Source organism: Callorhinus ursinus, unplaced genomic scaffold, assembly GCF_003265705.2.
Source record: "Callorhinus ursinus isolate GAN/ISIS: 27379988/994484 unplaced genomic scaffold, GSC_fseal_2.0 scaffold45, whole genome shotgun sequence".
Lineage (NCBI taxonomy): Eukaryota > Metazoa > Chordata > Mammalia > Carnivora > Otariidae > Callorhinus > Callorhinus ursinus.
In genome coordinates this window covers 11,928,305-11,941,707 of record NW_027397107.1, presented here as the reverse complement: position 1 = coordinate 11,941,707, position 13,403 = coordinate 11,928,305, and the positions used below count along the sequence as shown (strand labels likewise).

The following is a 13,403-nucleotide window of genomic DNA, read 5'->3' as shown; positions in this document are numbered from 1 at the left end:
ATGGGATGGGTATAAAAGAGCTCAGCAGGATGCAGAACCACCCACAGGCTTTCAAAGGAAGAGAGCTCGGTGACAGTTAATTTGGGGAGTTGGCTAACCAGAACGAGGTCACTAGCATTTCTGCTACACTAACCATCACATTAAATAATATACACATTTAAAAAAAAAAAACCCTTAAAATGTAGTGCCTGTCACAAAGTAGTCAAGAGTGTAAATCTACTCCAGTATTTTCCCATAAAATTCTTACCACATGCTGTTTTCCTTTATGATAAAATCCAAACTGAAAGATAACCAGAGTTATGGGTACTACTGAACTTAGAAATAAGCTATACAAATGCCATTCTCTGAGGTTTATCATATTCTGTTCCTTTTTTTTTTTTTTTTTTATGCTGGTGACAATTCACAACCCACCAACTCTAAATAACTGCTCCACAGCAGAGCCCACAACCACTGCTTTAGACAGTTACCTGTATCAGCTGGAGGGAAAGGGGATTCTGAATGGAATGTAATTGCATTCAAAGTCAATTCTGGAATCCAAACTTTTAGAGGGATCTAACAAGGGCTAAGTGGAGAATTACAGTAAGAAAGTGACAGCACTAGAATTTAAAGCATTTAGGACAAGAATTCAGAAATCCTGGGGTCGAAAACTTCCATCAGCACACCACTACTGCAGGACCAGGCATGACCTTTAATGCAGAAACTGTTCCTCCTCCATCACACACAACAACCCTTAACGGCACCCCGCCCACTTTTGCTTCCAGACCTCCAAAGGCAAGCTCCTAGGAAAACTGCCCTAAAGGGGCAGAGGCGCCCAACAGGAACATCAACGGTTAGAGAAGAATCCAACAAGAGTACTCTGTCAAAAGATTCAAAACACATGCAAACATGTGGAAACACATGCACATTTAAAATGCATGGAAAGCTTTGGAAAATTAACTCAATCCTAAGGAGCTGGGTTGGACTGGAGTATTCTTTAAAGATTTTATTTATTTGAGAGAGTGAGTGAGAGTGCGCGTGAGAGAGAAAGAGAGAGCACAGGAGAGGGAGAAGCAGACTCCCCACTGAGCAAGGAGCCCCATGCAGGGCCATATCCAGGACCCTGAGATCATGACCAGAGCCAAAGGCAGAAGTTTAACCGACTGAGCGACCCAGGCGTCCCTGGACTGGAGTATTTTTAAGACGCCCTCCAGGGTCTGCTATAGGAACAAGTAATAGAACTCAACTCACTCACAAATCAAAAGGAAAGGGAATGAAGAACGTTAAGAAAACCAACAACACAGAAATCTTAAACCTAGACTACAGTTCCAGCAGAATAAAACTGGACTTTGGGCATTATGCTAAGTCAAATATATGGTGCTATCGTGAGGGTGGATTACTAAAAAGCAAGCCACTGCCAACTGGACACTGGTTGTAAATATTACTGCGGTTACATCTATATCCAAACAGCACTGCTCCTTGGATTCCTTATTCACTCTTGCACAGCTTGAGAGGGGAAATGAGACAGGGAAAATCAGGGCAATAATCACTCGCTCCAGAAGGGGGTAAAAGGCACCTACTCAGTGTGACTGCCAAGAGTTGGGCTGTGACTCACACAAGAAACTGTTCTGGTCCAGAAAGAATCATACACTCCCTTCAAAAGGCTGGCTTCCTCAGAAGGAAATTCTAGGAGAGGATTAACTGAAAACACACCCAAGGTTTCGACTAACTAAAAGGGGACTTGCCTTCATTTCAGAATGATTTAGACAGATTCCTGTATCAGCTGGAGGGAAAGGGGCCTAAATTAGGCCTAAATGAGCTCTTGTGGGAGGCCAGGACACCAAACTCACTCTCAGGGACAATCTGGCTCTTAACAAGGAACTTAGTTCAAGAGGGGGAAGAAAGTAAGATAAAGCATTGGAAGTAAAATAATACTCATAGCTTACATTTAAAGAGCACTTTGAATTAACAGGCTCTTTGCTAATAAGCACTTAATAGACATTACTTAACTTCATAACCCAATGAAGATTATCATTATCCACATTTTTAAGTGAGAAACCTACAAGTCCAAACAGTGAGTACTTCACAGGCTTTAATTGGGAAAAAAAATTTCAGGATCCAGGTAAACATTGCACTAGTGTGTATTAGGTACACAGCTCTTGCCAGGTATGGAAGTTAACAGTTAAAGACATCACAAGTAACAAAATAACTCATTAAATTGAATCCAAAGTATAAAATCAGGACCATCCTTAGAATGATGCCTTAGCCAAGGCTCATCTGCACCATTTCCCCAAACTAAGGGAACTCTCCAGTAAAGGGAGTTTAAAGTACTTTTCATTATGGAATATAATCCAGATGATGTCACTGAATTAACCAAAAAAGGTGACCCTAACCAAATATCTTAATAAAATACTAAACAGGAACTGTTTCAAAATGTATCGTGAAAAAATACTAAACAGGAACTGTTTCAAAATGTAACGTGAAAGGCTTCCACACAACATCTAGGTTCTCCATGATTTATTTCACAAAGCAAAGGCTCATTCCCCACCTCAACTGCACTCAAACTTTTTAGAAAGGTCTCTGTCCCCAGGCTTGCCCTACCAATTAAAGTTTAAACTATTTAAGGGAAAAGGTCATAGCAGACCTATAAACAACGTGTTCCAACACTGTACTAAGTAATTTATTACAAAATAAACATACAATAAACCTTAAGTCTAGGAATTTGAAGGTATTTGGTATTTGATGGGTATTTGATGATTGAGTCAACTTTTCGTTCTGGCTTTATACTAATAACACTAAAGCTCCAAAGCAATAGCAATCTTGCTAAGGTATAAATCTGAATTCAATGCCAGGGCAGGCTAGAAGACAGGAGACGACTGCTCAGCTATAATAACAAGCACCCAGCATAATTTGGCAGCATAATTTATTTCTATACTAAATAATTCTTAGACAATTTAAAAAAAAAAAAAACTTTCTTCACTACTGTGACCCCCACCCCTAAAGAAAGCCAACAGAGTTCTAAGGCTTGCAGAAAGAACCTAACAGACCTTAAACAACAACAAGAAAAGGCTCATAAACAAAAAATTTACTAGGTGTCATACAGAGCAGTCACTCAATTTTTGTCAGGAACAAGTTTTTATAGGAGAAAGCATAGGGAGTTTGGAAATCCCAGGGGCCTCAAGAAGTTATCTCACAATTGTTAAGGATTTGCTGTAGGAGGGAAGGGAGAGGAGTAAATTAATTATAAAATCTGTGAAAGGTGTCCGGGGGTGGGGGGACTCACTCAGTTGAGCATCTGACTTTTGATTTCCGCTCAAGTCATGATCTCAGGTTTGTGAGATGGAGCCTTGCTAAGTCATGATCTCAGGTTTGTGAGATGGAGCCTTGCGCTAAGTGTGGAGCCTGCTTAAGATTCTCTCTCTCCTCTCCATCTGCCCCTCCCCCTGCACCCTCTCTCTCAAAAAAATAAATAAATAAATAAAATTTGTGAGGTTCAGATACTGTCAGATAAAAGTCAACAAAACTTCCAGATTCACCTCTCAAACAACCTGCTAAAACTTTCACAAAATTCTTCATCAAATACTATTGGATCACGATCCTGTGAGGACTTAATCTTTACAGATGTTAATTTCCAAGGTGCCAAATATCAATTGGAAACTAGGTTTTAAAAGCCAAAGAAAATACAAATTAAATCAACACTGTTCTTGCCATTTCATGCCATTCTGCACACAGAAGGAAAATGCACAGAAGTCTAAATGAAAAGCCTGCTTACTCTGGTTCTTTTAAAAAGTTCACTGGCTCCAAGGGACATGCAAACAGTTCATGAATAAATTGCTGTTATCATAATATGCACTTTAATGCATATAGTAATGGTATCTTTATTTTGGGCTAAAAAAGTCTTCAACTGAGTAGTTTTTATCCTGGAACATGAATGCAATGCCACTTAATTCTTAACCTAGTTTTTAGCAATTTAAAGACATCTCTTAAATAATAAAAATTTAATACAACTAACCAGAATTCAATCTCAATACACAGAAAGAACTTCATTCTTGCTGCTTTAAATGCATTTCTGGAGTTTGAAATTCCAGTTAATGGTCAAGTTCTACAAGTATTTACCGCTAAGGCTAATTCTTTTATATATAATTTATACCTGAGCATGTAATTTAAAAATCTCTTATCAAATCTTTGATGAACCAAGTCTATAAAACAAATAAAAATCGTGTCACCTAAAGTTTCCATAAAATATTCAAAGAATTCTTCCTAAAGAATCAAGACTAAGCAAACCTACAAAACCCACTATTACAGTGAATTTTAAACTTTACTCAGAGAGATGCCCAGATAAATCTTTCTACCTACAATCCACACCTCTCTTGAAGTTAACATATTTCACTCAATAAGAAACATCTAAAATATGGCCAACTACCTGGCAACTGTTACTGCTAAAATACTCCAATAGGATAGGGGAAAAAAAAAAAACACACACCTTTTTGTCAGGGTACAGTAGGAAAACATAATACAGCCTTTTCTTCATACTTAAATTCATTACTTGTGACTGAATAATGAAATCATCATTGCTAAACTAGGATTACTTTTTTTAAACCGGAAATCCTTGCCAAGGGTTTCCCAATAAGACAGAGACCATGAGCATAACCACAGCATTTTAACAAGTTTACCAGGACCGAATTAAAATTTCCAGCATCGGGGATCTCAGATTTCCCAAGGTTCTCCCAAGTGATTCATTCCACTATCAACGAAGTTTTGGGGAGTCACGGTTCCTTAACAAAGTGCTATTAACACTTAAAAGGAGTTGTTTTCTAACTCTTGTTTGCATAGTAATGGGTGCTTAATGCTGTATTGTTATTCTTTTAAAGTTAACTTAATATTTATAGTTAAGTGAAAACTCCTACGCTCTTTTCTACTCATCCCGTAATCTTAAGAAATAAATCACTTTGCACATACTGACCTGAGTTTTCCTCCATCAAATGCCAACTGAGAAAATGTATGGTACCAAGTAAAAATGCACGGGGACAAGTTCAAATAATCTTCCCTTTGTTTATGAGCCATGATTAGACAACAGCTGTAATACCCGTTAGGACGTCTCACTTTAAACAAAAATATCTCCTCTGACAGTGTAAAGGTTTTGGTCAATGATTAAGCTTACTAATCTCTTCACACTGAACAGAAAAAAAGAGAAAAAAAAAAAAGACTCGCTAGGATATGAGAAAGGAAAGCGAAAAAAATGTAAAAACTGGCAGGTTTTCGATTTGAAGGTTTCCGATTAGCGCCTTTTACTTTCTCCAAAAGTAGAAGCCGCTCCTGAGAGGAATACCCTTCCGAGGGATGGGCAAAGGAATACACGCTGCAGGGTGTGGACGGCTAGAAAGAAGGGCGCAGAGGGCTGCCAGAGGCGAAATCGGTCGGGAAGAGGCCGCCCACCGGAAAGTCCCAACCGGAGCTCCGCTCCCTTCCCCTTTCTACCCCCGCCCCCAATGCTGCTGGCTCGCTAGACGAAAAGGAAGCACCCTGGTTGCGCACGCAGCCCAACGTCATTGCGTTCGCTCCTCCCAGGAGCGAGGCGACGCGCCTGACGTAGCGGGGCGGGGCCTGCCGGAGGCCGCCGCTGTTGACCCGCTGTTACCAAGCGTGCGCACAGCCAATCAGCAGCAGGCGCCGGCGCCGGCGCCGGCCGGCCTTTGAACTCGGCACGGCAACTTCCTGCTGTTTGGCGAGTACACAGTGCAATGCAGTATGTCTGTCAGCGCTGCGGCACAAAGGAACAGCCATTTTGTGACTGAGCTGGACCTGCACCAAGATGCCAGGGGCTCAGAGCTGCTGCCTGCGCTAACTACCGAGCTGCCCTTTATTTTAGCACCAGAGAACCAAAAATGGGGAGGCTGGCGGGGGGGGCGGGGGGAGTAGTTTTGATATTTCAAGTTTCCATTCGATTTTCAATCTTCTCAAAAGTCCCGATTCTTAAGAATTATCAGCATCATAAAATGGCTGCCACTTAAAAACTGCCTGTTCAGTCCACAAGCAACTGCATTATGCCATTTCTAATTTGCCCCAGGCTTTCAGAATAACTGCTAAAAGCTGATTAAAAAGCAGAAGATTTTGCCCACACCGCAGGTTGTCAAAATAATCTGGTTCAAAGGCAGACGATTTCAGAGATAAATTTAATATACTGTCTCAGTTCTTTAGGTAAAATTGCAAACGCAGCGTCCTAGAACACACAGAACTCTTTGTGTGCACACAGTTCCATTCACATTCCCTTCTCTCCTGTCTCCATTCTTTAGTATTACTGAAGTTACCCCCAAACTGCCAATTATTTAGGTAAGAAGTGTGTGGCATACGGTTCTATATACGTCCTTCACTAAAACTTTGTTTTAAATATTTAGAAACTTTACAGATATATCAAGAATTTTAAAATCATATTTTTGAAAGTGAACTTTTTAATCTTCAGAAATCAGGGTATACAACATGTAACATTTAAAGCATTAACAAAAGAATACAGGAATAACAAACTTTATATAGTAACTATAAAGTCATTGCTTTATTTCCAAAAACAGTAAAGTATCAGGTTTACCTAAACTTGCACTCAAGCCTTTCAGATCCTTAAACTAATTCTCAGAACAGAGTTTACTTGACCTGCAAACACTCCTCCCTTCCTCTCTTGTGGCTCGGGCTGCAAAAGTGGTTTTTGTAGTATTCCCTAAACACTAGATTTTGTGCCATAGAAACTAGGTCCTTTACGAAGAAATTCTGATAGATTAAGGAACAAGTACTAGTACCTGAAGTCTCCTGAACTTTAGCTTCCTAAAAATAACAATCTACCACAATAAACACCACTAGCATGCCATTAAGCTGTCCAATTTTAAAAGGAAGTGATGTCATAATTATGTACATGTATTAAGGTATGCAATTTCAGATAACTAATTTAAAACTCCATCTTCAAGGAGTCTCTCAGTTTTTTTGAACATTCATCAGGTATGTGAAACTACTTAACAAAATGCATTTAAAAGTACAGTACATGCTTCCTTGTTAAACTGTAATCCCACTGCCAATAAGTAAATGCATGACAACTTCCAAATAGTTTTCTAGGTGAGAAAATTTAAAAAAAAAAAGCAACACTGCTTAATTTTTGAAATTAGAAGGCAGTCTCATCAATGATGTTAACCACAAACCTTGCATAAGAAAGACAAAACTTAGGTGAGACTATGCAAATCATACATACTCAAGGGAGTAACAATTTTAGGTACTGAATCTTTAATAATTTGTCAAATACACCTGGGGACTCCTATTTCTTCAAATTGACGTTACTTTTCAGAAAAATCAGCTTAGGATTAGTGAAGAAGTTTTCTGTCCTAAATCAAACCTAGATAATTACATGGGCAATTCAGTTCAAAAGACAGCAGTCCAAACTGTATGACAACTCAATTTACAAAAGAATTTGGAAAGGTATTTTTAAAAGGGTTGAGATATATTAAGTATAATAAAATAAACTTCAACATTTGTTAACAAACCAGTTCAAAACTTTCAAATTCAATTAACCTAATAATAAAGTATGTTACTTCTATAAAATTATAAAAGTAAAAGCAAAACTGGGGGGGGGAAACTCACATAACCAATCACATCCTTAACTGTAGGACGTAAAATTCAGAACAATTTATAAGAACACACATCAAGAAATGCATTCATATGTACTTTTAAAAAATTAATATACAGATCATACAACAAAACGTCTAAGAGGCTTTATTACTTAGTCACTAATAAGATACTCCAACAAATGTGAAACAAATCATGATCTAAACAAACAGTATATTTGTAAGCTTCAGAAGATAAAGCATTCCAGGCGACTCTGTCAAAATAAATCAATAAATTTAAAGCTGCTACAACTAAAATGCAAGAATAAGATACTACACATCTACCAACCAGAAAGCACTGTCTGAATATAAGCATATAAATGCAAACCTTAAAATATTTTAAATGCAAAATATACAATATAATCACAGTAACAAACACAAAAGAGAAGTATAACAAGAGTATTCCAGTATTTCTGTGATCACAGGTTTGATTTCATAAATGCAGGAACTGTAACCATGGTATAAAGGTTTTGATAAATCTTATCAAAATTTCCTAAAATGTCAAGAGTATCAAAAGAAATATAGAGTCAAGTAAAAACATAAACTGAGAGGCATCAGTCAAAGGGTCCTTTTTGCAATTTCATTTAAAAATGTACATTTTTTCATTCATATAACTTTCTCAAACGTCTATTTACTATAATTTACTACCACAAGGCTCCTCTATGGCCTTCAGTTACAAGTTTGGGTATCCTAGATTCTTCAAAGAAAAAATTTGCCTTGTATGTAAAATGGTGCAATGCAGCAATGGCTAAACCGACAAGGTCATTTTTCTACAGCACAAAAACCTAAAAACTGAAATTTATTAACAGAAAAACTGTAGTTTACAGGAAAGGCCCCTTTGAATAAAGGTACCTTACCTTTTGACTGCTGTAAGAGGCCTTAAGTCACAACTCAACTTTCATAAATTGCTACCAAAAAATTAGGGTGTGGCATATTAGCAATCTCAAGGTCACGCTTTAAAAAAACGAATCCAAATTAGTAAAATACTTAAAATAATACAGACAGCTTTCCCTGTCTGTCAAGGTAAACAATGTAAGCTGAGGTTTCCCCCCCCAAAAAAAAAGAAAAAAGGAAGAAAGTTGATAGCTCATACCTCGATGCATTGCTGTGTAGCGAACTGTCCTCCTCTTGGCTTTTGTCCTTATTTCTCATCATCTTTTAATTCTTAAATATTTAGGGGGAGGGGGAATCTGTGTTTGCTTTGAAGTCCTGTGCCCAGGTATTTACTGTCAAAAGTTGAAAGAAAGGTAAGGTCCCAGCTTCTATCGATGGTTTTTATTATCAGGAACAAAGTCCTGACGATGTAACGATATTGTTATAATACAACAGCGGTAAGCACCAAAAAACAAAATATTTCTATTTTTTCCTTAAAAAAAAACAAAAACGGATAAACCGAACAGGGGGAATCATCACTATCAATAAGGAAAGTTTCTCAAAGTAACACACTGGATACAAATAACAATCTCTGTATCTTATTGCGTCATCCAGGAATTTCTCATATTTACAGAAAATAAAGCAAACTTATACATATAAATCTTTAAAATAATCACTAACGATCATGGACTTACCTGATCCATGTAGTAGGTCCAAAGCGAGAGTCCTATTCTAGTAGTAGAAAAATATCAGATCCCAAATAATTAAAAATAAAAACAAAATTCTCCGTTACAAAAACGAAAAATAAATACAATAATCCTCCAATATGTTAACTGGTCAAAAAAATAAAGCAACAATTAATACTAAAACGGGTCCGGAAGAAAAAAAACCTCATTAGGAGAGCGCACAAAAATGGAGGTGCGCCATGGCTTCTAAGCTGGAAAAAACAACGACCTGGGCTCTCAGTACGGCTGCTTCTTTCCAACAAGGCACGAAAAGAAAGCTCCTAAAAGCTGCTTTTCCCCCTTAAAAAGGCTCGAATCGACCCCAGTAAGTCACTAGGAGAGGCAGGGGGCTGCGGGGGCCCCCTGAGGCTGCCCGAAAGTTAGGGAAAGTTGCGTAAAGTGAGGCGAAGGCAGTGAGCAGAGCGCGCTCTCTCTAAGGCACAGCCGCCATCTAGAGCCTCCTTCCCAGCTCTGAGAGCTCTGCCTTTGATTGACACTCTCTACATTTACCCCACAACTCAGGTGATGTACCATAGACCCACCCCTTCATCTCCACCAAAAAAAAAAAAAAAAGAAAAGAAAGAAAAAAAAAGATCCTCCATCCCAGGGAGCCTGAGGACCCCTACCCCCACACCTCCCTGCCCCTCCAGACCACCCCATCAAGGGGAGGAGGGAGGGTTTCTTAACCCCCTCTGGCTCAAGCACCCTTTTTAAGCCAGAGAGAAATGTAATTTGTTCCTTTTGTCTAAAGATCTGCTAAATATTTCAGTCCTTGAGCTAAAATAACTTCCTCTCTGGACAGGAAGTGGTGTTTTATCAAGCCATTTTGAAAGAGGGATAATTCTTAGAGAATATAAAGCTAAACTTAAGTATTAACCTTTTATAAAATTAACCCCCCATGGGTAAAATGGTTTCTAAATAAAAGCAAAACCTCAATTTCATAAATTAAATTCAAGTCTTGCCTTCTTTATGAAGACTAAAAATTATCTAAAGACAAAGTTTAAGGGGGAATTTTCCATCCCAACTGGGAAAAAAGGGGTACAACTCAACAGCGCCTCCCTAGTGTTCAGTTGCATTAGAGCAAAAATTAATGCAACTAGCTTTTATCCAAGAATCTCAATTTTTCTTTAAACCTTAATAGAACTCTTTAACCCATTATATATAACCTTGCAAACTTCACCAAAAAATCCTCACAACCACAATATATTTACTTCACACGGAGTCAGGCAAAACAAAGATCTTAAATTCAAGAGCATGGAACTACTATGGGCACCCTTAAATAACACACCCAAGAAACACCACCTCCAAACCAACAGAACACGTATATCCCAACCATTCCCTTTTATTTCAAATTCTAAATACATACACCCATTTCGAGAATGGCAAATTAATGACAATTGGTCCTATCTGATGGCAAGTTATCAAAATAATGTCATAGGGCAAATTCTCCTAAATACCAAAACCATGAGATCTTTGGAAACAAAATGACTACTAATGCCAGAAACAAATAATTTAACACATTTCTCTCAACAAGCACCCCAGAAAACATTCACACACCCAAAAAAATCAACTTTCCTCACTTAACATTATAATATGCCAGTACAATGTCCTCCCCTCACTGAAGAAATCCATTTTAGGTTTATACCTAACAGAAGCAACAATGTTGCAACTAGGTAATAAAAATCCATAATCAAAACCTAGTTTCAATTCTGTACTTTCTACAAAACATAAATTTTCTACCCAAATCAAAATCCAAAATTCCACTTTTGATTTATACAGACCAACCACCTCAAATCAGTCAATGAGAACAAATATTGCATATGTATTGATCAGACATGTGTGCACTATGGTATTTGACATTAATCACACAAAATGATTATTTCTCATCAAAAGAAAAAAAATTCAAGCTGAACTCTTGCTTGTTATCTGTATAATGGGAAAATATAATCAACAAGTCATTTGGTCCATCAAAATGAAGCCTACCCCACCTTTATAAGTTACTATAAAAACTGGTATTAATCAATTATCAATAAAGGGAACAGCAGCATTCACCTAGAATTCAAACAATAATCTATGACACGGCATGATTTATTTATTCTAAATTCCTAAACAGATTAAGAAAAATACAAGATAAAAGTCCTATTTCATATTTATTTAAAAAGTATTATAGACATGATTGCCACCAAAATTTTAAGTCCTTTTATGAATACCCTAAGGACACTTCCATATAAATCCAACCTCTTCCTCTGATATTAACCATTAAAACAACAGGAGGCATCAATTTAAATGTTCAGATGAATATTCTACTATAGACATAATATTAAAAAGCAGAGATAAGAGACCTTTTCCATCAACACAAAATAACCCATAAAAATATTTTATAACTCATCCTGAATTTTGAGGCAAAAAGCATTTTGTTTTATAGGCTCATTACAATCTCATGGCAAATTAAAGTTCCTATTATTACCCCTTGGTAAGTTATTTTGCAAGATGTTTCAAGAAAGCACAAAATAGCATTTCAATCAAACCACCATCTCTTAATGCACAAATAAATTTCCACAACTTTGTGAAAAAAGACAAATCTTATTCAACCAAGTAAAACATCTTCCAGCACACCATTTCCATTTTACCAGCTTTATTCAGTACACTTTACTGCTGGGGAACTGTAAAGGTCAAAGTGTTAAGGCAGTAATTGAACATTTAATGAAACTTCAGCTTAAAAAAAAAAAAAGCCCAAACTGAGAAATTTTAAAGTGTTAGAAATTTTATTAAAGTTAACATTCCACAAAATCATACTCATACAAGTCAAACTGCAAAAACTTCCAGGCATACAAACTAACATCTGTGTTAATGTGCCATCTTTCTTCTCCAAATGTCAAAAATGTACTTGTTTTAGTAATACAAAAAGTCTTTAGAAAGTCAAATCCACTGTCCATTTGTGCTGGGTAAGAAACCTATGTCTTCATTTCATGAAATCCATGTTAAAAGAACCCTGTCTTGGTTGTTTATTATCACAGCACTCTTGTATTAATCCATTTTCCTCAATTCCCCATAGTGGACTGCCATCTTGTTTTCTCAGTGGTAGGGTCCATTTGAGACTCTTCAAGCTGACTGGGTGCTTGATGAAAACATTAAAAGAAAAAAATGCTGTTGGAATACCAATAATCTTATTCCTTCAAACAAAGAACATCCACCCACCTTGAAGATACTCTTACCATACACAAAGTTTTAATTTTGTAACAGCTTTAAACTATGAAACTGTAGTATATTAAAATTGTATGTACTGCACACTTCTCAAGGAGAGCATCATGGCAAGACCGCAAACTCGTAACAAAGTTCTTCTACTGTCACAGATACATATGTAACTGTAGAAAAGTGGCAGTGAATAGTCAAATTTTACATACTTAATGTTGTTACACTGTCAATATGGTAAGTAAAAACAAAAATTCAAATTCAAAATCCTGGAAAGCTAAATTACACCAACACTATGGATTCTAAATCTCAATGCAGAAAACTTTCCAAGCTTCTTCAAATAAAACTAATTATGGAAAAGAATTTTGAGATTAAGGAAAAAAAAAAACACCAAAGCAGTGGATAACAGGATAGTTTTCCAATTCAACAGATGTTAATTAATTTTGCTTAGATAACAAAGGGCCAATAGAGATACCACCATCTTCAGTTACTTATTTGAGAATACAGGAAATATGTAGCAACTAGGAAAAAAAAAAATGATCAAAAATGCAAAATACCTACCTGGCCTATATGATATTTGCCTAAATTGGTATCAGATTTCAAATTAAATACAAGTAAAATACTCCTGTTGCCAAAATACCAAATGTTACCAATAGAGAAACAAATCCATTACTTAAATAATTTGAACTAAAGGGATTAAGTGGGAAGCCAGGATATTCTATTAAATAAATGATCCTGATCCATCACGAGCAAACATAATTGCAAAAATAAGTTTTAACTCTGGTCTTCTCTACCAATTTAGCAGCTCTCAAACTAAATTTGTAGACATAAAGTCTGGGTGACTAGGAGATTATTAAATACAAGGCATTTTTGCTCTTCAAGTAGTTAAATCTTATCTCCTAAACTATAATTAGGATTTGTTGTCTACATACACAAAATAAATATCTAACTTATTAGTAAACTACTTGATTTACCAAGAGACAGTGCCACTCATATT

The 13,403-nt window shown here is 36.8% G+C and overlaps 1 protein-coding gene across 8 annotated transcripts in view; it reads right to left on the bottom strand.

The window, feature by feature from the left end:
• CHD2 (chromodomain helicase DNA binding protein 2) overlaps nt 1–13,403 on the bottom strand; it is a 134,470-nt gene that overhangs the window by 107,768 nt on the left and 13,299 nt on the right. For 5 of the 8 annotated variants that reach the window (XM_073882290.1, XM_025893172.2, XM_073882288.1 and 2 more), the window contains 2 exons: nt 9,185–12,332; nt 8,710–8,842 (listed from right to left, as the gene is read on the bottom strand). In XM_073882290.1, coding sequence (XP_073738391.1) covers nt 8,710–8,771 — 62 coding nt within the window. In that variant the 5' untranslated portion in view covers nt 8,772–8,842; nt 9,185–12,332. Of the gene's footprint in view, nt 1–4,939; nt 5,469–8,709; nt 8,843–9,184; nt 12,333–13,403 lie in introns of those variants that run through there. The other 3 variants (XM_025893171.2, XM_025893173.2, XM_073882292.1) reach the window with 2 other exon arrangements.